General features: G+C 43.5%; 1 protein-coding gene across 3 annotated transcripts in view; it reads left to right on the top strand.

The window, feature by feature from the left end:
• The first annotated feature begins 453 nt into the window (after positions 1–453).
• The window catches only part of LOC121596679 (lachesin), a 118527-nt gene continuing 95336 nt past the window's right edge, over positions 454–23644 (top strand). The window contains exons 1-3 of one of the 3 annotated variants that reach the window (XM_041921817.1): positions 454–630; positions 12340–12350; positions 12810–14673. In XM_041921817.1, the coding sequence (XP_041777751.1) occupies positions 14604–14673 (70 nt within the window). In that variant the 5' untranslated portion in view covers positions 454–630; positions 12340–12350; positions 12810–14603. Of the gene's footprint in view, positions 648–12339; positions 12351–12809; positions 14674–23644 lie in introns of all 3 variants that reach the window. The other 2 variants (XM_041921815.1, XM_041921816.1) reach the window with 2 other exon arrangements.

Genomic DNA, 23644 nt, shown 5'->3' with positions numbered 1-23644 from the left:
CTCTACTTGCATTCCTTCCACCTGCTTGCAGGATGCTGCGAGTGAGAGTGAGGAAAATGAGTTCCCACTCGCAGAGCAGGCGTTCTCACCGTTCGGGAACTCAAATTCTCATCCGCCAGTGTCGTTCCTGTGCTGAGCGTCCCCGGGGCTTTGTTTGCACACCTGCTGAGTGACCTTGGGGTGTTCCGTGAGTGTTTCGGCCTTCGGCCTCGTGTGTTATCCTTCGCGGGGGCACATTGCATTACAGCTCGATTCGAGCTCCGAAGCGCAAGCTGATTCGAGCTGAGCGACACGACCGCTACGAGGCGGCACGGTTTTTCGCCCACACGGAGGCTGGCATCGGGCTACCTTCGGCACCGGGAAACTCCGTTCGGGCTGTTCGGTGGTTTCGGGATCGGGTCGACCTCCCTCCCGCCGTAATGCTTGCCGGGGCGAGCTCGTTAGTTTCGACGTGTCGCTCGTTCCGGGCGGATGTGTTTTGCGTGTGCTGCGCGTTTTCCGGTGTGTGCTCTCGTGTGTACGCGGTGGTTCTGTGCGTTTTACGTTGTCTACGCCATTTCGACGGAATGTTTGCAATGGTGCACGCGGACGGGTTGCCCTAGGTTTGGGCACTGCTCGGTACAGCGAAAAGTGAGTGTTCCGGCGAGGTTAGCATCGTCGGCTGCTTGGCGTGAGCTTTCCCCTGGATCTATACGGCTCCGGGAAGTCACGTCACATAATTTGTGCATATTTTTCCGTACCGTTCGATACCCGTTGATGGTGGTGTCTGTGTGCGCGCTGATGGTGAGGAGAAATCGAAACGGAACGCGTGTGAGATAAATATAAACACACACATACACTACGCTACGATCCAATAGGCACACACAAACACACACCGAGTGCGGAGTGACGAACGGCCTCGCATACAGCGCACATAAAGATGATTAATTATTCATAGTAGAGATTTGTGGCGCTGCCCACCCTCCTAGAAGGGCTGCTGCGTGGATGCCTTGCGCCATTTTTCCCGGGGGCCATCTGGGCCGGTTCATGGTGTGTTTGCGGCTGATGGTGATGGCGAGCAGCTGCTGCAAACAGTTCACAGAGATTGACAATGAGCAAAACGCGACCGGGGCAGTGAGATAATGGACAGATTGCTGTCATTTCGCTTTGTTTAGGTCTTGCTGGTCGGGGGCAGTGGAGTGACCCCAGGCAGGCGAGATTGACATCTGATAGAGTCATCTGCAGTGGTTTGGTGCGAGAAGAGAGCGAGAGTCCGTTTGTGGCTTTTGCATGTGTGTGTATGTATGTGTGTGTGAGGTGAACAGAACAAACAAAGTACCGAGAAAGCTTGAAGTTCGTCTTTGTGTCCTTTAAACGCTAATATCGGAAAGCTTACTTAACTTGCGCGTTGTGCGAGCGGTTCTGCTTTTCGTCAGGGACCGCGATGTAACGCGAGAGGAACATAATTCAATTGTATCATTTAGCGACTCAACCCCGCTTCCCCGAATCCGGCCAACAAACCCTTCCGGATTACGGATCAATCGGTAACGCTAAACCGCAGCTGCTTTCGCGAAGAACGCGTCGTTTTGCGAGTGCCGTGGGCAACGGGGGAAGCCCCGAGAGCGATTGTGCGAAAAGTGAATAATTAATGCAATACTGAAAACCTAATCCGATCAAAGATGTTTCAACAAAAGGCGTGAACGAACGGGGTAGGGGGAGAAAAAACGATCATCGCCATGCCGCGCGGCAGTGCGTGTCAAGCCAAAAAGCTAGACCGTGTAAAGCGTGATGCCTAACTTTAGGCGTTTCAGAGCCGAGCCGGCGAACGAGCGGGCAAAATAAAGAAGGGCAGCTGTCGAACGGGCGGCCCTTGCCTTGTTTTTCGCCTCTTCCACCGTACCCCACCTCTGGGTGAGTTTGGTGCACCCATCCCAACGAGTGATAACCGATACCGACAGGCGCGAAATATCGATACTGCTGCTGCTGCGTCAATTATCGCGATGATGATGATGTTTTCCCGTGGTAAATCGATGGAGACGTGGCAGGGCTGTAAGACGTGAAAAGTGATACCGTGCAAACACGACAGGCGATGATGGCGGTGATGATGATGATGATGAGATGAGCTATCGGATGCTACAATCGGTGGGATTATTAATTTGCTCGCTTCGGTACTGCCGGCAGCTATTCTGACAATCTGTTGATGGTGTGAAGCAGGAGTAGGAGAGTCGCTAGAATCTTGCGTAGGAGCGTGTTTTGTGTTGAGCATTTCAGTCTTGCTTGCGATATGTGAGAGTTTGCGTATCGATGAATCAAACTTGAAGGTTGACCACAAAACACTTGTTCGTGGATGGGTAAACCGAGCGTTCCTATCAAATTAGCTGCAACACGACATCACCTCAACCACGTGTAATAGTTGTCAGTCGAAAGGGAATGGGGGCAAAAAGAAATTGTCCGTCTCATTGCACTATGCTCATCGGACGAAAGTTGCTCCCGATGCGCCCGCTGCGGTGACTGACCGCGGTGCTCCCCGCTGGCAAAACCAAACCGCCCAGCAGGTTGTGCCGGTGCGTCCGGCAACGCCACCACCTCTGCTGCACCGGAAATTGGCCGTGATTTATGGGGTCAGTGAACATGATTCAGTGCAGCTCGGGAGCAAAGTTATTGCACTTCACTCTCGAGCTGCACCGTACCGTGACGTCGTTCGTTAGTGTCGTGCCGGTTAGTGTGTCTGTCTGGCCGGAGTACCTGGTGCAGTCCCGGTAAAGAGTGTAGGTGTGTGTGTGTGTGTGTGTGTGTGTGTGTGTGTGTGTGTGTGTGTGTGTGTGTGTGTGTGTGTGTGTGTGTGTGTGTGTGTGTGTGTGTGTGTGTGTGTGTGTGTGGTGTGTGTGTGTGTGTGTGTGTGTGTGTGTGTGTGTGTGGGTGTGTGTGTGTGTGTGTGTGTGTGTGTGTGTGTGTGTGTGTGTGTGTGTGTGTGTGTGTGTGTGGTGTGTGTGGTGTGTGTGTGTGTGTGTGTGTGTGTGTGTGTGTGTGTGTGTGTGTGTGTGTGTGTGTGTGTGTGTGTGTGTGTGTGTGTGTGTGTGTGTAGGTGTATGCCGGCAAGCCAGCAGCAACATTTTTGGCAACATTTCGCCGCAAAATCTCAGCTGATGCTCAATCCCACCCAGCTCGGGGGTTAGCTGTCGGTGTGACGGGCATTGTGTGTCGAGGGGTGAAGTTACCAAAAAAAAGGGAGAAAAAAACATACGTTTCCCACAATGAAGCTGAAAGGTACGGGTGTGTGCGCTCGAAACCGTGTACACCCGATACTCTCCATTCAGGGAGGAAAAGCAGTTAATCGGATATCCGCTGAGTTAAGGGCGGCCGACACGCAGCGAGGTAAGTGTTGTTTAATGGGCTGTGGGCGTTTAATTTCCTCTTTTGTTCGATGTACGGGATGCTCAGGCCCTGCCCAAGGGGGTTGGGGCCACGGTCCGAGCGAATGTTAAATTGGATTCATTTCCGGGCTTAATTTTGTGAGAAATCGTCATACAGCTTCGGCAAACGGGGATCGGATAAGGGGATCGAAATTAGCTTTGGGATAGGAATCTGCGGCGTTGCCGTTGTACGGTGGTTTGTACGCTGGTTGAGATTACACGGCAATGGTCGCATGATGGGAAGGGTGATGGTAATAAAAAAGTTGCTCTTTTTTTATTAGATGCTATCGGGCAGTGTTGAAATGGAGCAGGAGAAGCTTATGAACAAGGGTTTCAAACTGGCGCAAAAAGTTAAATGATAAAATGTTTCCTGCTTTGGCCAATGATTAAAACAATACCAATAATTCGGTCGAAACCGATGGTAAACTTTGTCTTGTTAAATCTTTCGAGATAGCTAGTAAATAGCTTTGACATGCGTAACACATCAGAGTTGTTCCTCTTAATCTCATCTTCCAAAACATGATGAAATTAATCTCTTAAGTTAAGGATGATGCTCAAAATAATCAACATTTACTGTGTTCTGTGCACTGATAGTTATCATGGGGATCTTTTAGTTTTCAAAAATATTATCTCTTCTCAAAATTCTATTCCTTCTATCACATATTTTGAGCCTAACTTTCCTTAATCATTTATTATGAAAGATGAAATTTTCGAAAAATTTGGTATATTTATTGTAAATACAACTTCAATAAACTTTGGACCACTTTATACATTGTTCATTAAACTTGGAGGAGGATAGTGATCATTGTAACTGAAATCATTAAACAAATTTGAGTGATTACAGGGGGCATAGACATAGTAGATCTTAACAAAGAGTTTGCAAAAAACCACCTTCATCTTCATCTAAATTAAGTATTTTTTTATTACTTGGATCGTTGTAAGATATATAATAACTTCGATCGAGACTAAGATTTGGCTTACTTTCTTACATGTGGCTATTCTTCCTCTGCAAATCATCAACATCCAGAAACTGTTTAAGAATGCTTGGAATGGAGGGACTTTTATCGTTTTAAAAACGAATGCGTACCATTGAAAAATTACATTTAAAAACGCTAAAATTAGTATTTTGTAAAGCTAATATCAAGCACTGACTGTAGTTTAGAGAAGCAAAGTTCATTTATGTTTATTCCCGCTGACTTTCATGAAAGTATATCATGCATTGCTGATCTAGCATTCTAGGATGCACTGCCGTGGTATGTCAATCAAACAGAAAACTCATCAAAATATCTTTCAACATTGTTTTCTGTAATAGTTTGTGGGATTGTTCATTCCAACACAGCTAACAGTGCCATTTACACAAAAAAGACTCCCTAAAACGACCAGTTTAGAATGTGTTCCAGGAATCTCCTGTGACATTTCCACTCCGTTCAAATCACAACACCGCTCTCGCTGGTTAAAGTGTCAATAAACAAGATAAAAAAGGATACCATAGCCGCATCCTTCCAGCTCCGCAAACCCCTCAGCGGCCAACACAACATCGGCCCCACAGCGAAACATCTTTAATGCGACTAAGCTCTTTACGCTCCAAAAGCCATTATCGGCTAAAAAGACATCTTTGTCGACAACTGTGCGCACAATTGAGCACCGGAAGGGAGCAGCCCATCCAGCTATCTAGGCATCTTCCGAACGTGAAAACAATCCGGAGAAGGGATGTGTAATACCCTATCACAGCATCCGGTTGGTTCGCTGTACGTTCTATTCCTGGCTCTTTTACCGCCGTCTCGAACGTGTGTGTGTGTGTGTGTGTTGACGCGGTTGCTTTTTTGCTTGTTCCACAACAGTCACACTTCACCGGTAATACTTGCTGCTCCTCCTGCACACTGTCTTCGCAGCGATTATTTTGATCTGAGCGTGTCGAAGTGGAACGGAATATCCACCAACCAACCGCTAAAGCCGATACAGCATCTCGTGGCGGTTGATGTTCTTGCGGGCTCTGGTCGGGCAGACGCAACGCTTTCCATCCGTGATCCATCTTTGATTCTTGGCCCGCTTCCTTTTATCCATTCGTAAACATGCACCGACGCATGCACAGGGCCACACACACGCAGCCACACGGTGGGCACATTTTTCGATCTTCGTTATCTGCTTTTATTTTCCTGCATCTTGCTGAGCAGATCTTCTTAACAACATTACTCGTGCTTTTAACAGGGAGCTTTGTCTCAGCCGGCGAACCGAAGGCTTAGCGTAAATTGTATCAGCCCGGGCTACACGGCGAGGCTGATAAGCGGTCTGGGAAATTCTCGAGAAGCAAAGCCATCCTACTGGCGGGTATACGCCGTTCGTGCTGGGTATAATGCTCACACACCTACACACCAAAAGCGAGGACGAAATTATGGCTGGCAACTCTGGGGCCCCCTCGGAACTGGCAACCGGTACATCCGATGGGACCAAACTCATGGGAATGTATCGCAAAGGATCATTTTTCGTTCGCCCACTGGTGCGCACTACCAAACAGGACGAACAAAAAAAAACCAGAGACCAGACAAGGTTTTATCATCGACCTTCGTGGAGCAGATGCGCACGTGTGTGTGTGTGTGTGTGTGTGTGTGTGTGTGTGTGTTTGTTCTGAAAGGCTTGATCCTTGTTGTTTTTTCCCTCCCAGCTTATTTGCCAGGTTTGGGGGTAAAGGAGTGGCTGGCTCAATTCCATTCGGACGCCTCCCAGACTGGGCGAGCTTCCGGGCTCCCGCTTGGCGTTTCCGTTTCATTTGACCAGCGGACGGCGCAATGGGCGCGGTGGAAGCGTAAGGCAAACGGCAGATCATTATTTTCATCACCATCATCATAACGCGCACATCATCATCGTCGTGGTGGTGGTGGCAGCAGGTTTTTGGTTGATGGTGATCTTTTTCTCCCACTCTGTCTCCTTCTCTTGCTTTCGCTGTTTCCCAGCCCGGGCGGTCACACTAAAAGATAATAAACACAAATATGATAAGCGTTTAACGAAGTTACACTCACCCACAGACGATGGCAGGGTAGAGGCGAAAGAAATGGCCGAAAGCGGTGGAAATTGAGTGGGTAATTTCGCAGCGGATGCTTCCGGCGTATTTTCGGGCGATTTTTCATCCTCATGGTCTTTATGTGTGTGTGTGTGTCAGTGTGTTTCTCCGCCCCCACTTGCCTCCATGTTGTCGATTTATTTTACTCTATTTTTGAAATGCTCTGTGTGTGCGTCCCGGGACCGAAAAGGGATGAAGCAGAATGTTGCCCCACCGTTCTGGGCTGAGTTTGACATTTTGGCCTGAGGGCGAGGGTAGGGGCAACTACCGCTAGTATCCCTTGGGCCAGCGAGCAATCCATTTTCATTTCTGGTCTGCCAGCTCGGGGACGGTTGAGCGGGAACCGGGCGGGAAAAATGGCATCGTTCACTTAGGCAGCCAAGATTCGGACGCAGGCTGCGATTGACGAACGATGGCTATTCATATTCCTTGAATGAACTCACAGCTGGGGCTGTGCGAATGGCATCCGGAATGATTTTCGCTCCGGGAGCTGATGCTCGGTGCAGAGTGAAGAAAAGCAAGCGGAGCGATGAGCGTTCAAACACAACTTTTGAAACATTTTGAACGTTGATGAAATAGTACACAAGAAAATGAATGAATTAAATTGGGCGGTTTTGCACGCGCAATGACATAATGTTGTGTGGTTTGTCGGTTGTAATTATAATTTGATTTGATTACAATTCTTACAGTTGAAATATAGCAAGTAAGCCATTCGAGCTTATAGAAATGAGTCAAGTAAACCGAATTAAAGAAAACGATCACAAATGTAGAAATATTTAAAGGCTTGTGCAAGAAAACTTTGTATATGACTTTTAACTCGTTATGCGCGTTTTTACAACTGATAAAAATGAAAATTTCTCAATTTTTTTAAAAGAAACAATTTGTGATAACTGATAGAAAGCAATGTTTCACACTTTCATTATTCTAGATTATAAAGGCCAATTTTTGTAATATCATTGTTGTATTTACTTTTACTTGGAACTCTTCAATTGTTTTTCATTTCCATTGATATTCCAATGATAATTTTAACTTTTGTGATGGCACAACCCGAAGGAGGGGGGGGGGGTGTGGTATGGTGGACCGAGTATAGATAGGGTAGAATTAACCCCAACACAGGGGTTTTCAGGGGCATATTGATCACTCTTTCCTGTTGGAAATGAACAACATATGATAAGTAGGGCACTCTTCTTTGGCAGACACATTGTAAAGTCCTATTGGATTCCATATTAGCCATTTCAAAAATGGTGCCGTACAGTTCACTCTCTGTCACATAAAGTCCAATAGCTTTGAGAGAGAATAGAAAATATCCCATAACTATGAGAATCCGTGAAAAACCCTGCAATACCAATCTAATGGGATAATTTATTTTCTCATGATAATGCTGTGAAATGCTTCTTAAATATAGAATTGATTGAGAGAATAGAAATTGTGAAGAGAGAAACCTTAAAACTTTAATCTGTAATACACTTTTCGTTTCTTTTCCTCCAGTATCTAAAAGCCCAATATGCAAGATAAGCTTTTTATTGCGCAGGAATTTTCCTGCAACATGTTAAAGCTCTTGAAAGCAAATTTAGTCTCGAGATTTAAAAATAGCTCCATTCGGTCCGCTCCACACAGAAGCCCTTTGCGTGACAATATTTTACCGAAATTTCTACCCAAACAGATACTCGCACACACACGCTGGTAGAAAATGGGATCACTTTTCATGCAGCTTTTCAGTTCGTTCCAAACATGCAATTGAAACAGCCGGCAACTGTGTATGTGTGTGTGTGCTTGCGAGTTTCGCACATGTTGTGTGGACACACCATTGGCGTCACTATTTGTGCAACCCGTTCCCGCTTTTGCTTTCGGAATCGAAATGTGACACAAAAGGTCACACCGGTTTGATGGTTTGTAACGTTAAGCCCCTTTTTTCGTACGTTTGTTTGTTTGCTTCATCCTTCGCCCTGTGTGGCCGCTGCCGCTGGTATTGCAGGAGGAAAGAGCAAGTTGGAAGTAAAATATACGTTTCATGGATGATTGCAGGAGCAATGGGACGGAGATTGTTTCAACTTCTGGCAGTCCGGGCGTCTCCATGGCGCCCAAGAGGGTGAGGGTGTTTCGGTTGAACCAAATCCTAGAACTCGTCACAGCCTTCGCCTTTACAGCTTCTCAATCGAATCTTACGGCTTGAGGCGGATGGTTGAAGGCGGAACCGTTCAACTTAAATCCAAAAATATATTCTTCTGTTGTCGATTGTTTTGGCTGGCGGTTCGATGTTTCGGAGCCCCAAATCAACCCAAACGATCCAAAAAAAAGCCTCTTACTGAAGCCTGAGCCGTGGTTTCGTGGTGGGCAAACGGGAACCGAGCCGCTTTACTTTTGTTTTCCATTCGGCATCGGCCCCCATCAATTGGCTTTGGCAAGCGCAAGCGGGGCGAGGGTGGGTCGGGTTTTGCCGGGAGTGGACAGTTTCTCAATCTTGTTACAGAAGCAACCGAGCTGGAACGATTTTCCTGTGCCGAGCTGCTGTGCTCGAAAGAAAAGTTAGTCTCGGTTGACTTTGCCATTGCCCGGCGAGAAAAACGCTTTTCCCTGCGGTGGTGGGGGGCTCAGTCTGCCAGTCTTCCCTTCGTCACACTTCCGAATGGGAAGTTTGGAAAATTGGCCAAATGCTAGGAAATTGGAGCGAGCCAAGTGTGCCCCAGCTCGGGATGCACCCACAACAAACAGTTCTTGGGCTTTCTTGGCTTAACTTTTTCGACATAGTTGGCGAAAACGGACGGACATGTCGTAAATTTTGCGTTTAAGGTATCTTAACGATTTGATTACGGAAAGTTTCCGATGCTGTTGATGGTTGAGCTGGCGATGGGGAAGGAAAGCTCTTGTCCGGGAGGGGCAGTTGTGGTGCGGTTGTGGAAGGAAATATCGAATTCGTAGATATTGTGATGATATCAAAGAGATATTGGGCGCACGGGCACAGGCGACGATGATTGGTACTGGGGGGTGTATAGAGTCTGCGGGGAACTTCCGAACAAAAATGTGCAATCATTTGGGAGAAGGTAGAGTTTGTGCAAGTTCTTTGCATGTAAATGGATCGTAGGATTAAATTAATTGCTCGCCCGATAGTTGTCAATAAATGCGCACAAAGTTTTCTTTGTCTGTGTGGTTCAGCAGCAATAAATGATAAAATGCTGCAAAAAGTTCCTAAACTATCTGTCAAAAGAGAAACCAACATTTTACTTCTCCACTGCCTGTAGAATGAGTGAAAATATTCAAATTTATCATCTCGTTTCATTCCGCATTGTATGCAGCTCGGCCTTCTCCCTCGCCTGATTCAGAGGTGAGCCTTTTCGGCCGTTGATTTGAAAAGATTCGTCACCGGAAAGAAAAGCATACCCGGAAGTTTGGGACATCTAATGAAAATGTTGTTGCCTCATTACCAACCCGGCCTGTCTCGCCCGAGCTCGTCCCATTTCCCCAATGAGATGTTAAATACACATCGGTCGGCTGACGACCGTCTGCAAACCTTTTGATACGATGTTAATGAGACTTTGAAAAACCCGAAATCCGGAACGATTTTGCAGGTTGCTATCAATGCTGAACTGACTGGCCCTCTAATGAAAAAACACCCTAGACGAGAGAGAGACGAAGAAAGCAGCTTTTAACATGAACTCCAGGCAAAAAGCACCCGAACCGAACCCACGGCACGGGAAAGCAACATTTGTTTCTTTGTTGTCGCAACCAAACAGAAGCCTCTCGGTCCAGACGGAGTGTGGTGCGCAAGGGCAAAACGACGCGTTCCGGTAGGGAGGGGAAGCGGGTACTCCTGGGGTCCGTTTGGGGTGAAGATAAAATAATTTTCGGTTTCACTTGATGACAAGTGAGAAAATGTTTTGGGCATGTTTCCGTCGTCCGAGCGGCTAAGTGAAAGAAAGCCACCCACCCGACTGGAACAAGAGGTCGCCAAGGGACGGTGGAACCGGACGGGCAAAAACTGGTTGGAGATGGTAAGAGTGTCCGGCTTTCGCACGCCGGGGAAAGGGTTGGAAAGGAGACGCAAAGCGCAAATAAGGGTTAAGTAAGGATGTTTTAAGGGTTGCCTTGTTTTGTGTACCTTTGGGGAGTAAATATTTGCTGCGGCCTGGTTTTGGTCTGGTATGCCGCACTGGAAGAGCTTCCGTGGATCGTTGTGTAATTAAAATGGTAGCGTGCTGGCAGTGAGGATGCGGAGTGATTCCTCTTATTGGGAATGTATTGTTTTCGGAAGAGGCACCCAGGTAGAGACAATAAAGAGAATTCGTTTTTAAGCCTTTGTGACCCATCTGAATGGAAACGAAAATGGGAATGACTGTTGCAGAAATGGGCCAGATTTGTGGGGAATAGGATGCCGTGAAAGGAAACTATAATTGCACTAGCGTTGGAGTGATATTTTGATGATGTTTTGCTTTGAATGCTTTAAAAAATGTGCTTTCAGTAAATATGCTCGCAGAAATGTTTGTTTTGAAATAATTGTAATGAATGTTTGTGTTGGTTGACATGAGCTTTAAAACCGAAAGTACATCCCATGAGTAGTAATTTTTTAGGACTTGCTTCAAGATGATTGTATGCTTGCGGTATAGTGCTCAGGGCAAAGTGGTACTATTGCATAATTTGTGTTTGTTATTACTTCAAAACGTAATACGTACAGAGGTAAATTAAGAAAATGGGTCAAATGGTTCCCTCAACTTGTACTATGCGTTCTGAATTGCTCTTGTTGCAACAAAGTGAATACACAATTACACTTTTGATGATGATCATAAATAACGAAGTTTGATAGTTGAAATGATTAAAAATTATGAAAAAAGAACAATAAGTCAATTGAAAAATATATTCAATATTTAATCATTCTCTTTATACAGGGTTTCAAATCATTCAAGGGAACGGTTCACTCACTAAGGAGAATGTTGCAAATCGTTAGGGGAATGTTGCAAGCATGCTGTGAAAGTTTGCAATCATACAGGGAAGTGTTGCAATTGACTAGGGGAGTTTTTGCAAGCATACTGTGGAGCTGTTATCAGACTGTGTGTGCCACTGTAAATACTCTAAAATATGTTCATTAATTTAACTAATTCATCATGTTTAATAATGGCTCTGTAGCAGGATTTTTTACTTAATCAAGTGTACAGCTAAATGCCACATGAAAAAAACTTCAAAAGATGTTTTTAGAAAATATCATCGCGACAAAATCGAAGCTTTTTACACTGGCACCCACGGTCTGATGACCTACCGAATTTCAACATTCCGCAAAGTTATTGAACCATTCCCTTAAATGATTCGAAACCCTGTAATGATAAGCATTTTTATTGTAACTGCCGTCCTTCGACCATTGAAAAAGCTCTTGTTGGATCTTGATAAATTCAAAAACTCCATAGTATTGTGGCTTATAGTGGCAATTGAGGCAGAAAGGAGTTAATCCAAGAATTGGCAGACTACAAATTGGTTTCAAAACATACTTAAAATATATTTTCAGGAGTTTTTATATTGATTCTACTATACTGTTTGGTCGTCTAAGAAAAAAACATTTCATAGAACAGTCTTGTGCACCTCGTTTAAAGGTATTGGTTTTTGTCTCTATTGCATAAATATTGAATTCGTTGCTTGAGTATTTTTTTAAACGTAGTTAAATGAGCTGTTGTTTTTTTAAATCATATAACAACATTCAATCATTGCTTTGGTATGTTCAATTTTATTTTAAAGAATTATTTAAATAATATGTGTAGTTGTGAAGTTTTCTTGCATTAAGTTGATATCTTTCCCAAAAAATTGCGATTTAAATCAGAAATAAATGTAACAAAATCTCCTAAAACCGCATTTCACAAAAATCAAGATCACTTTAAAGATTCTATTTTTCTTCTCTTTCCGTTTCAGATTCTTCTCGTGTAAACAACTTACAACCATAAACAAACCCACAACAATCTACGTGGTGTTACAGAAAAAAAAACAGCAGTGTTAAACCCGATAAAATGCTAATACTTCACTGGCCCGATGAAAGCGCTGCGCTGTAAACAGATAGTCCCGGGCGTAACAAAGGAACCCGCTTACGGGCAAACCGAGAGATAAATCGTACTGCACGGGAAGGAAGGGGGGGGGGGGGGCAATCGCTTTACTGTTGAAACATTGTACAGCATCCGTGTGTCTGCACAGCACTGGATAGTGCAGCTAGAGAGCTGCACGGTGAACGGACACATCTGATAGAATAATAATTTTCCTCCCTGCAGCAGCCTTGCGCGATTCGCCAGGCTCGGCCGACAATGGCAGGAGTGCGGCAGGAACGGGACTAGTAGGAAGCTTATATGAATTAACACAAAATCTTCTTTTTTGTTTGGTTTGCTTTATAGGTTAAGAGAAGGGAAAATGAGAAAGTGAAAAGAAGAGAGCGAGAGTGAGAGAGAAAAAAACCAAATACTACTATCATAATAATATTCATGGCAGATTGTGAGTGTGGTACTAAATAACAGGAAAACAAAGTTCGTGTGAAAGTGAAAGAAGAAATAATTCGGAGCCGAGAAAAAATCTGTCAGCCCGCACAGACAAGCAAGTGGAAAGCGTTTTTCGCATTTTATTCCCTTCCCATCGCGTCGAATGCAACTAGAACGTTTGAATAAAAACGATCATCGTTAAGAAAAAACGGCTCAAAACATACGAAAAAGTTCCTCCCCAAACTCAATGTGCCGTCCGACACACCAAGACCGGGGAGCAGGGAACCCACGAAGTGTTGCCCAAAAACAAGGGGGAAGTTAAAATCTAGTCACAGTGAAAACAATGGCCGTGCCAGTGCACGAACAGTACAGCAGCGGGAACCATCGCGGGCCATCCGCCAGTGGCACGTGGGTTGGCAGTGGGCGGCAGCGAATGTCCAACGGCACCCCCGGCGTAGAGCTGTTGCTAGGCGCAGTGAAAACCATCATCTGAAAATTCGTCGGTCGCCAAACAAAAACGCAAAACACGGCAAACGGCTACCTTCCACCTGCGCTCGTCCCCCCTCCACCCGATCGTCCTAAGCAACAGACGGGGGAAAGGAAAAGAAAAAAGAAAGGCAAAACAAAAAAAAACGACCACAAAAAGAAAAGTCGTCACTGTTTGTTAGTGTTTTTAGTGATTATTTCCCATCCGATTGCCGACCGCCGTCTCGCTGTGGCGATCGCCGGAAGAAGCAGTACACACGCTACACGCTCTTGCATCTTCCGCCGAGAACGCTCGAGAAGATAGGTTTAAACCCGTCGAGCGTTGCCTGGCAGGCTTAAAAGTTGGCTACCCCATTTTACCCGTACCCGCCATTAAAGTGCAACGGTGTTTGTGATTGTGTAGCTCTGGCGTGAGTGTGTGTGTGTGTTTCTGTGTGTGATTGTGTCCCGAAGAAGCAACAAAAAAGGCGTTTAAGCGTGATTCTTATTTTTTTTGGTTTTGCACCAAGTGCAGTAGTGTTTCTATCGTGTGTGTGTGGGTGTGTGTACTGCAGTGTGTGCGTGTTTTTGTGTGGTGCTTCAGATTTTTCCCCAATTTCAGTTCGGTGGAATTACCGCGCGGTTGCATTGGTTTTTTTACTTCCCACGAGCTTTTCCGTTTGGTTGTTATTCGTGCAAAAGTTGTGTTTTTTTTCCAAGCCACCTTCTTCTCCACTCATCCCACAGAGTGCTTCCTTTAGTTTAGGCAGTATCCGCAATCCCACTTCCGGTCAGCACGGTCGTCGTCGTCAGCCATCGTCTCCAGCGAGGACCGGTAGAATTATTCGTGGTGGATAAACGTCCAGTTTGTTTTTTTGTTTCTCTCTTCTGGGATAGAGATTCTGCTGATGCTTCCCAGTACCCAGCTGTGACTCCATTTTTATTTTCCCGTATTTCGACCCGATTATTTGCATTCCGCATTCCTACCCATCCATCCCCATCCCCTGGCACCCTCACGAAAGGTCAGGCCGCGTTCCACGGTGAATGAAAGTTGTGCGGCGTGTGACATTTTTTGGCGAACGCGACGAGCACCGCACGGAATTTGAGTCACAGTTTACGAGTATCATCATCATCATCATCATCTGCGCCCTTTAGCTGGCTGGTGGTAGGAGAAGAAAAAAAACGTTTCGGGAAAAACTATCTTCCGTACACACACACCAAAGCAGGCGGAACGCAAAAAAAAGCATCATGGAGATTATTAAAATAACAGTTTTGCTGCTGTGGAGCGTCGCATCGAGCATGCTAGGATTAGCGAAAGGTGAGTGTTTGAGCAAGCTTTCCCATATTGTTTTCCACCAAAGTGTTTGTGGTAGGCGGGTTTTTGTGTATTCCGCTGTCAGCTGAATCGACGACTTCTTGGCATTATGGCGGATGGAAGCATTGTCGAGGGTTGCTATTTTTTTTTATTCCTCCCCTTCTCATCACACACATTTTGCAACCGTACGATTTAGTAGTCGAATTGTGAACATTTTTTTCCGACCCCCCCCCCCACGATTTGGAGATCATTTTCCGAGATTTTGCTGAGCCACTCTTATGTTTTTGCTTGCGTCTAGAGTGGAGGTCAGCTTATGTTGTTTGACAAAATGTGAAGGCGAAAAGTGTACTTTTTTCTTGCTTTATATTCCTTGCAGCCGGTTGGCAAAGGAAAAAGCTGATGTTTTAATTGCTCCCGCATTTCGGTACGAATGGTAGTTTTAAGAGTGAGCACTTCAGCACGGTTGGAAAAGTTGTTTCAATGGATGTTTCTAGCTGCTTCCAGTTGTGGGGTTGATTTAAATCCGGCAACGATTATTGTCTTTGGAAAAAAGTTTTCTTTATTACAATTGGTTCCTTTTGCGAATGGGAAAAGAACTGGCAGCGAATGTAGTATGTCGTGAATTTTATTATTCATTCAAAAATAATACTGTCCATAAACGATGAAATACAGTTCTCGAAATGTAGACTAATTCTAAAGAACTATTGAAATAGGGGATTGATCTTTTTTGATAAGAGCACAAATTTCAATAGTAATTTAAGAGCTTTGTGTGTACAATTTACATCTTCTGAATACTTTTCCACCTCTTTAGTTCCTAGCTCGGTATGATTTTTTCTTAGTTTGTTGAAGTAATACACTACATTTGTTCTTGTGTTTTTACTTCAACACAAGTAAAATAGGGACACAGCTTTATTTTTCTGCATAAAGTGTTGTACTTCATGTATCTAAGGATCGTATCATGCTAATGTTTAGAAACAAAAAAAAAAGAAATTTTCTAATACAAAATCTGCAAATCAATAATTCTCCTGCAATATTTGGAATATTTTTGAAAATTTAGTTCAATTATAAAGGCACAAAAAGAAATTTTGTTTAATTTGTATTGTAGGCCTTATAATTTTAATCTGATAGTATAATATGAGCACAACGACAATATTTGAGGTTTTCTGTTTGTATCTAGAGACAGATTCGATTCAATAAACTTTTCTTTATTTTGAAAAATTGGTAATTTTTTGTTTTTTGATTTTGCGACATACCAACTTCTTGCCGACAGCACAGACAGATAACGATCAAAACTCCTCCAACGCGTTTAGCCCGACTCGAAAACAAACATATTTTCCATAATTTAGTAAATAAATTGTTCTGTTGCGTGCCCGTATGATACAGTCAGCTCAGCTTACAATTTCCCAAAAACCCTTGTAATCGATAAACTTTTGCGCAAATCGATCATCTTTCCTTAATGTGCACAATTTTACGCTCAATTACGTGCGATTGCCGTTCGTTTCAGAAGTTTTGCGCAAACTATGGTCGCCGGCAGAACTGTAAACGTGTAGCAGGGTTGTTGAGCAGCGCAGAGAAAAAAGCAGTACAGCGAAACGAGGCGAAACACTCTCTTCTCTGTCACGTCTATGCAGGGAGGGGAGGATTTTCGAGACACATTTTTCCTTCCACTGGTTTTTTTTTGTGAGAGAAAGAGGGTGTACCATGCTGGAAGGAAATCGAAAAATCCCAGCTCCGGCACCATCGACTTCGACGACAGGGAAAACTAATAATATTTCCAATTTATCTTCTCCGCAATGTGGAACACATTTGACGGGCGGGGGCCGTCATTTTTTTTCTGGCTGCCTCTACCACTGGAGTGATTGTAGTGACTGTATCATTTGCCTTATTTATATGCTTTACCTTCACCGGGGAAGGTGAATCCGTATAGGATCGGAAATCACACACCGGGCTGGAAAACTTTGCGCTTCAACTGGTGGATGGAAAGCATTGATCGTGAGAAGAATCGATACGCTTTTGAGCGGATAACAGTATCGTGCTGGATGCTATGAATGTTTCAGCTGCGGTGCATAACACAAAAATCCACGGCAAGCTGTGCAGAAGTATAGCGGTTTTGGTGCGGCATGAACCGAGGATAGTTACAGATTCATATGAAAGTGTTATTATTATTAGCTTTATTATTATTGCCGTATAACCTAGACGGTTTGGCATTCGAAACAGATGTTGCTTCAAAACATTGTTTTCAGACCGAAATCATGCGGATCATGCTGGTAAATCTGTCTATTGCACACCGCAGAAAAGGCGCATCCATGGCTAGCGAGAATCGTCTTGATCGTGTGTGTGTGTGTGTGTGTGTGTGTGTGTGTGTGTGTGTGTGTGTGTGTGTGTGTGTGTGTGTGTGTGTGTGTGTGTGTGTGTGTGTGTGCTTTCGGTGTTCTGGAATGCATTCAATTCTGCACCAAAAATTCGTTTCGGGATTGCAAAAGGTGGTTAAAAAAAGGAAAATCCGCTCCTTTCAGCAGTGTGCAATGCTTTCGGTACGAAAGCCCGCCCGGCCGATTCGCATGCCTTCGTGTTCGTTTTCGTTGCAACAGATTTCCCCTTTTGCCCATCGGCAAGTCGGCACAAACGCGTCGGGTGCAGTGGTTTCGTTTGCTTTTCTGGTATTTTTTAAATCCTTTGCGGCACATCTACATTTGCTCAAGCTACACTGCTCGGTAAGGTTTATTGGTGCATTGGTTGTAGTGGTGACGCGCAAAAAAGGACAACGCAGAATCGCATGAATAGCGTTCAAGCAGCGGCAAACCGTTTCTCGTTTGCGCCTGGGAAGGGGGCAGAAAAGCACATCTATTTTCTTGATTTTGAACATTTCCACCCGAAGGCGTTGGGCCGTTGGAAATGATGCCTTTCTTCACTGTGCAGCCGCTGCGGGAGTTGGATGGAACGATGTACATAGGGAGAAATAGGTGGAAAAAAACAACAACAACATACTAGCATGGCCACAATTTGTCGGCTGTGGTCGACATTATCAAAACATGACAGTTATGTAGTGATTTCGCTGCAAATTCCGCTCAGCAGAACGTTCATTCGGCGAGAAAATGCATGTGCTTTTTTATGTTCTCCTTTTTCTGCATTCCATTCGTCTGCCAAAACGGACTGTTAGTGAGAGTTTGTTGTGTAGTGTTGCAGAGTGGTTAGGATGTTATTTTGGACCCAGATTTCGATCGAAACGTAGTACTCGTGTATCGTGGGAACCTTGTATAGTAAATGTGGCTTTCTTTTTGTCCGTTCGTGTGGCTATGAATATTGATTTTTCTGAAATTATTTTAAACCTAAAGCATCTAATAGCTCTATCGACCAAAATGATTTATCATAATTCAGTTGTAAGATGCAAAATATTGAATAAAAGTGATTATTCAGTGATTATTTAGTTTTACAGTTTCACATCTGTTTTTTAATGGATAACATTAAATATTAAGTGAAATTATAAAAGCTTACAATAGATAATCGAAAAATGTGTTATCTTAACAATAATTGAACAACTATGTGTAGGAATATCAAGCTAAGCAAAAGTTGTGAAACAGCAACTGCCTACATTTTTATCTTAACATACTTTTAACCTTTCTCTCCATCAGTTTATCTATCCTTGTGCAAATCATTCTGTTTATAATTTAACCAATTAAAAAAAACAAAGTTTCATACGATAAACTGCCAATTATTGCACGACATCCAATTATTGCATACTACGTTTCTACGCTATGTTTCAAACTATTGTTTCTTCAGTTTTAAAAAATTGATGAAAATCTGCATTTTTCTTTGAATATTGAGCATTTCTGCTGCATTTTTTAAGATCATTTTTGGGATTTTAAACTGAAATGAAAATATTTTGCCGGATTTCAATCAAAACGACTAGATTTCTTAGTTACCTTGCTAAGAATTGTGCCTCACAGATTAAGATATATTTCGCTCTGTGACTGAAATCAAATAAATATAGTAAACTCTCACGATTAGGATTCGAGTAAAAAACTCTTATTTTAATCCTCTTTCTGAATAATTGAGAATACTTTTATCCTGTTTATTGGACAGCGCTAAGCGTCTTTTATTATTCCGTTGGCGTGCGGAAAAAGGTTTAAGAGTTCTACTTATTTTGCAGTATTCTGGCTTTAACCACTGACAAACGTGTAGTGTTACAGCGTTGCTTATTGTCCTAAACACTATTCCATTGAAAACATATCCAGTTTAGGGTTCTGTTTCGTCGGTTTCAGTGTATTGGAGAGTATGCAATCATTGGATATAAAGTGTGAAATAATAGATTTGGGAGTTTTTGTAAGTACGAAACAATAGAATTTTTGAATAATAAGTATTTCTTGACATTGGCAGTACGTCTTAGCTTAAGTTTTCTGCCTAAAATAACTTAAGCTTTGGCTGTTCCCTTAAGTGTGCAATATTTGCCCAAGTATTAGAAATTAAAGGGAATTGAATAATAAAATGATATTCTATTTGCATACAAAAATAAGCATTTTGCCGGTGAAATGAAAAGAATAAAAATTAAAAGTAATATACACATAGTTAAGTTTAACGAAACAGAATAATAATGCTATTATGTTTATCGCTTTGTTCCACGTTAAGAAAGGGCAATAAATCTCAATTTAAACTGTCTGATGAATTAAATTGTTCATAAAAACAGTGATTTATTAAAACATTCCGACTTTTAGTAACCTTTTCATTGAGCAACCAATCATTATCATTACATTGAGTGTACTATACTGTACCACACTATAAATAAAGTTTATAGCCTTTTTCATACAAAGTGTACAATAAACGTTACTTTCGAATTGTAAGACATGTTCCTCTCTTGGCATACATTCAATATTTAAAACAGCATGTCTGTGGCGGCGGAGATTACATCCGACACCATACCTGCCGTGTCATGTGCAGGGAAATTAACACCCAAAACACAGCAACGCGTGCGGATGCTTGCAAGAACCTTTTCAATTATTCCGCATCAATATGGTGCGCTTCGCACTAACTCACACGTTAAAATGATAAAAGTATAAAATTTCCTTCCTAGTTTCCGTTCCTACCGATTGGCACATCATTCCATTAGCACGTTCGCACGAATGCCTCTGGAGTAGTGACTGGGTGAGAGAGGAAGAGGCAGGGTAATGACGCCATTACCATGACGCGCAAACCGTGTGCGCAAGGCGTTGAAAATCACGGCGTTGATCCGTAAGCGTGCAGAGAGCGGTGTTAATTTGTGGCACGTTTGTGCGCCTCGCCTCGGCACAACAGACACACACACACTCCGATTGGTACGCATGGCACGCGCTCGGCACAAGTACCGAGAGTGCCGGAAACATACCCCTCATAGACCGGCGCAAATATCGCATTCCCGAGGAACAGGGCGTAGCGAAGCATTCCGAAGCATTCGGTCGAACACGGTTTTTGTGCGCGGCCGAAATGGTTCCCCGTGCTTTCGGGGAGAACATTCATACATTTCGGGAGTGGTTGATAAGATGCAAGGGGGTGGGGGAATGAAGCTCCCATTCCCAACCGGTGCCGTTTCCGCGCAGAAGAACAGTGGCACGGCTGGATGGACCAATTCTTTGAAATTACTTCATTTCCCGGTATGCAGCAGCGGGCTCATAAAATACCATTAATATGTAATGAAGTGAATCATTCATAATTTACCTCTATCTCATGCCTTCTCGTGAAAACTTCTCCCGACTGCACCTGCAGCTTCGTACCCGCGCCTCTCGTCAAGCTGCTACCGGCCACGACCCGGGAGGTGCGATCTTTGTGGGGTCGTTTCTGTGGCAAACAAAAAAAAAACACTGACAATGGTAAGGGAAGGGGACAGATTCGCACCTTGCACGCATCTGCTCGACGAGACGCTCGCGCCCGAGGTTAAAGACGCGTACGGTTGAGCTGATAGAAACGAATGCGCCCAAAAGTTACGCGATGGTACGGAAAATTGTACTCGAGCACAAAGAGTACGGTAAATCGCAATGAACGGGAAAACGGTTTTTGTTTCACCAAAAAACAAACAGACTCAAATATTAACTTTCTTCTTCTGGAAAGCGTTTCAGCCTTTTGCTTTGCTCCTTTCCATTCCTTCGTATTTTACACCCCGGGACCTCACTTTTTACTACCTTTGAGCACTTGAGCGAAACTGGGTGAAAAATCGAACCATATTCGGGGAAGGTGTTTTTGTTTTCGGCACATCCGGAGTTCACACACACACACAAACACATATTCATCTGGCCGCTTATAGCGAAAAGAAAGTTCGGAAATGATGTGCTTGGCGGGCCTTTCGCGTAAAACACCATCCCGTACAGACACAGTGCGATAAAAGGCAGCATCCATTTCAGTCTAACTCCTTTCTTCACCTTCATCGTGTGCCGTAAGCGACTTTTTATGGCTCGATTTACATCATGGCTGCAAGCATTGGCGGCGCTACAGAATGATTCTGTGAAGTGAGAATTTCACCCGAGTCGATAACACTTAAATGGGACCGTTTATTTCATGCCCGGTAGTGAAAGTGGGTCAGAGGGAACTTTGTCGTCCTCAGTGCACTTTGCTGGGTATTATTCATCTATATATATTTTTTGTCGGCGCTTTTGCTAAACAGGAGACCGATGGCAACAGCCGGAAGAAACATTTTGTTTAGTGTTGATATTAAAACGCCATTTCGATATCACTTTACTTAATGAACCGGGGATCAGTGGGCAGCTGATGCAACTGTTGATCGGCTGCATGCGTTGTAGAGCTAGTCGTACGGCTGGATGACGCGTGCGAAGTGAACCGTTGGAATGCGATTGGAAAACCTGTTGTTATCAGAAATGCATTTTATTGACGTGTAGCATTGCATGTAGACTGAGCAATTGAAGTAAAAAGAACTGTAAGTGTGAACATTTTTTGAAAGCTGAATATAACAAATTGTGTTTGATATTTTAACGAGGTCATGTTGTACGTTCATCATACGTTCATACATTCATAGTCATACGCATGGAATTCCGTTCCATTAGTTGAGTGGCGTGCATCGTTTCAACAATGTTGAATGAATGATTCGTTCAAAGAAGTTGTGAATGGTTCAGAAATAGCTTTTTTTAGTGGTGTTGTTTGAGTATTATTATTATTTTTTTATATTTTTGTTTTTGGTTATTGTTATTTTTGTATTCTACTTTCTTCTCCAAGATCTGCCGCATGATCAAGATCTGGTCGGTGATTGAAATTCCGTTTCTGAATCCTCTTTGCTAGTTTTCGAATATCCCTTCGGCGTGAGTGACAAATAGATGAAAAATTAGGGAGAAAATTTGATGGGCGGTATTTAACGCTGTATTACCTCTGAAGTTGTGTCCAGTAATAACACTCTTTCTTTCACGTAGTGGAAAAACGAAACCTTCAGTTTTTTGAATGCAATTTACTTTTCATTTTGTTATGTATTCGCTGAACTTGTTTCTTCTTGTTGCAATGGTAGAAACATGTTGATTTTCGTCTTCGTGCTCGTTTGAAAACCTAGCGAGCGTTGGTGGTAGCATGTTCAATCAATTGTTACTTAGTAATTAGAAGCTGTTAGGCTTTGTAGACTTTTTTGGATACATCGGGTGAGTAATACATTACAAAACTACAGAACATGCTATGTATAGGTGTTTACGGCCTACTCCGTCTCGTGGACTGTATTAAGTGAGGAAGCAATACTCCCTAGCAAAAGCCTTAAAAAAGGCTGGCAACCCGATGTATACTTCCGCCAAGCTAACTACAGAAATGCCACTCTTCATGAGAATCGAACTTCCCAATAAGAGCACTGCTCACCAAAACTTGTAGGAAGAATTAAGTTAATTACACTGGAATTCTTTCTCGATTTAATGGTAATTTTTGGGGTGTTCTTATCAGGAGCCTACGTACTCCGTAGGTCTATTCTAAATGAACAGAAGAGTCTATTCTAAATGTGTTCTAAATGTACTGTGTAATTAGTTATCAAGCCAGTTGAATTAAATAATCGAGTAACTTCAATCACACACTCGTTCTTGATTGTTTACACATGATTTTATGTAACACTTATCAAGAGCTAAATGAATAAATAATTACCAAATTAGTTTTCAGCATTATTTACCAGAATGTAGTACTGAACTCTTTAATATTTAGTTTTACCTTTCAAACTAGTAATTTTTGTCTTTAAATTTTCAATCTGCTAAGCTTTTTGACCAGAAGAAACAGTCTCACCAGAAGAAACAGCCCCGAAGGGCTGCTTGATTGCATTTACTCAAGCATTCACCGCACCCTGGAGAGTTGATAACCGAATGCAAACCATGATCAGCATTCATTTACGTTCGCTTGTATCACAAGCCAAGGGCTTGAGCGTTTGGAGCGGATAAAAATAAACAAGACGCAAGCAGTAAACCTAAGTCCGAGAAACAGACACATATTGACCCCGCTTTTTGAGGCCAACGAACAAATAAGCGCTTCGAATGGTTGCATGCCGTCTGGCTCCGTTTGTGCAAAGTGCAGCGGCGATCCGGACGGGTACCACAGCGTGGTATGGTAGTAAGGCAAGTGAACTTGATGAATACCAATCGTTTGGAGAATAATTTGTCTTGGCTCACCCGAACGACACACGAACTTGTCTGCGAGTGATTCGCAGCTGTATCGCACCAGCTTGCAGAGGATTTGTTTCACACGAGTGGAGAAAGAATAAAAAGACATCAAAGCGAAAAATAACACACAAATGATGGAATGGAGGAAATATTACAAACTGTCCTGCAGCAGGGCACGGTCGGGCAGACGGGCGAGAATGGTGAAACGAGCGATAAAAGCTGCTCGATAATTTATCAGCTGCCCACCGGAGTGATTTTCGTTGTTTCGTTGTTGCAGCAGCCAAAGCAAAAAATCAGATAAATCGGTGACAGCTTCAGCGAATAGAAAACTATTTCCCTTCAGCACTTTGGCTGAACTGGCAGGGATTTGTGCTCCTTCC

This window comes from Anopheles merus, chromosome 3R, assembly GCF_017562075.2.
Source record: "Anopheles merus strain MAF chromosome 3R, AmerM5.1, whole genome shotgun sequence".
Taxonomy (NCBI): Eukaryota; Metazoa; Arthropoda; class Insecta; order Diptera; family Culicidae; genus Anopheles; species Anopheles merus.
The sequence above is the reverse complement of the archived record's forward strand: the minus strand, read 5'-3'. Positions and strand labels throughout refer to the sequence as shown.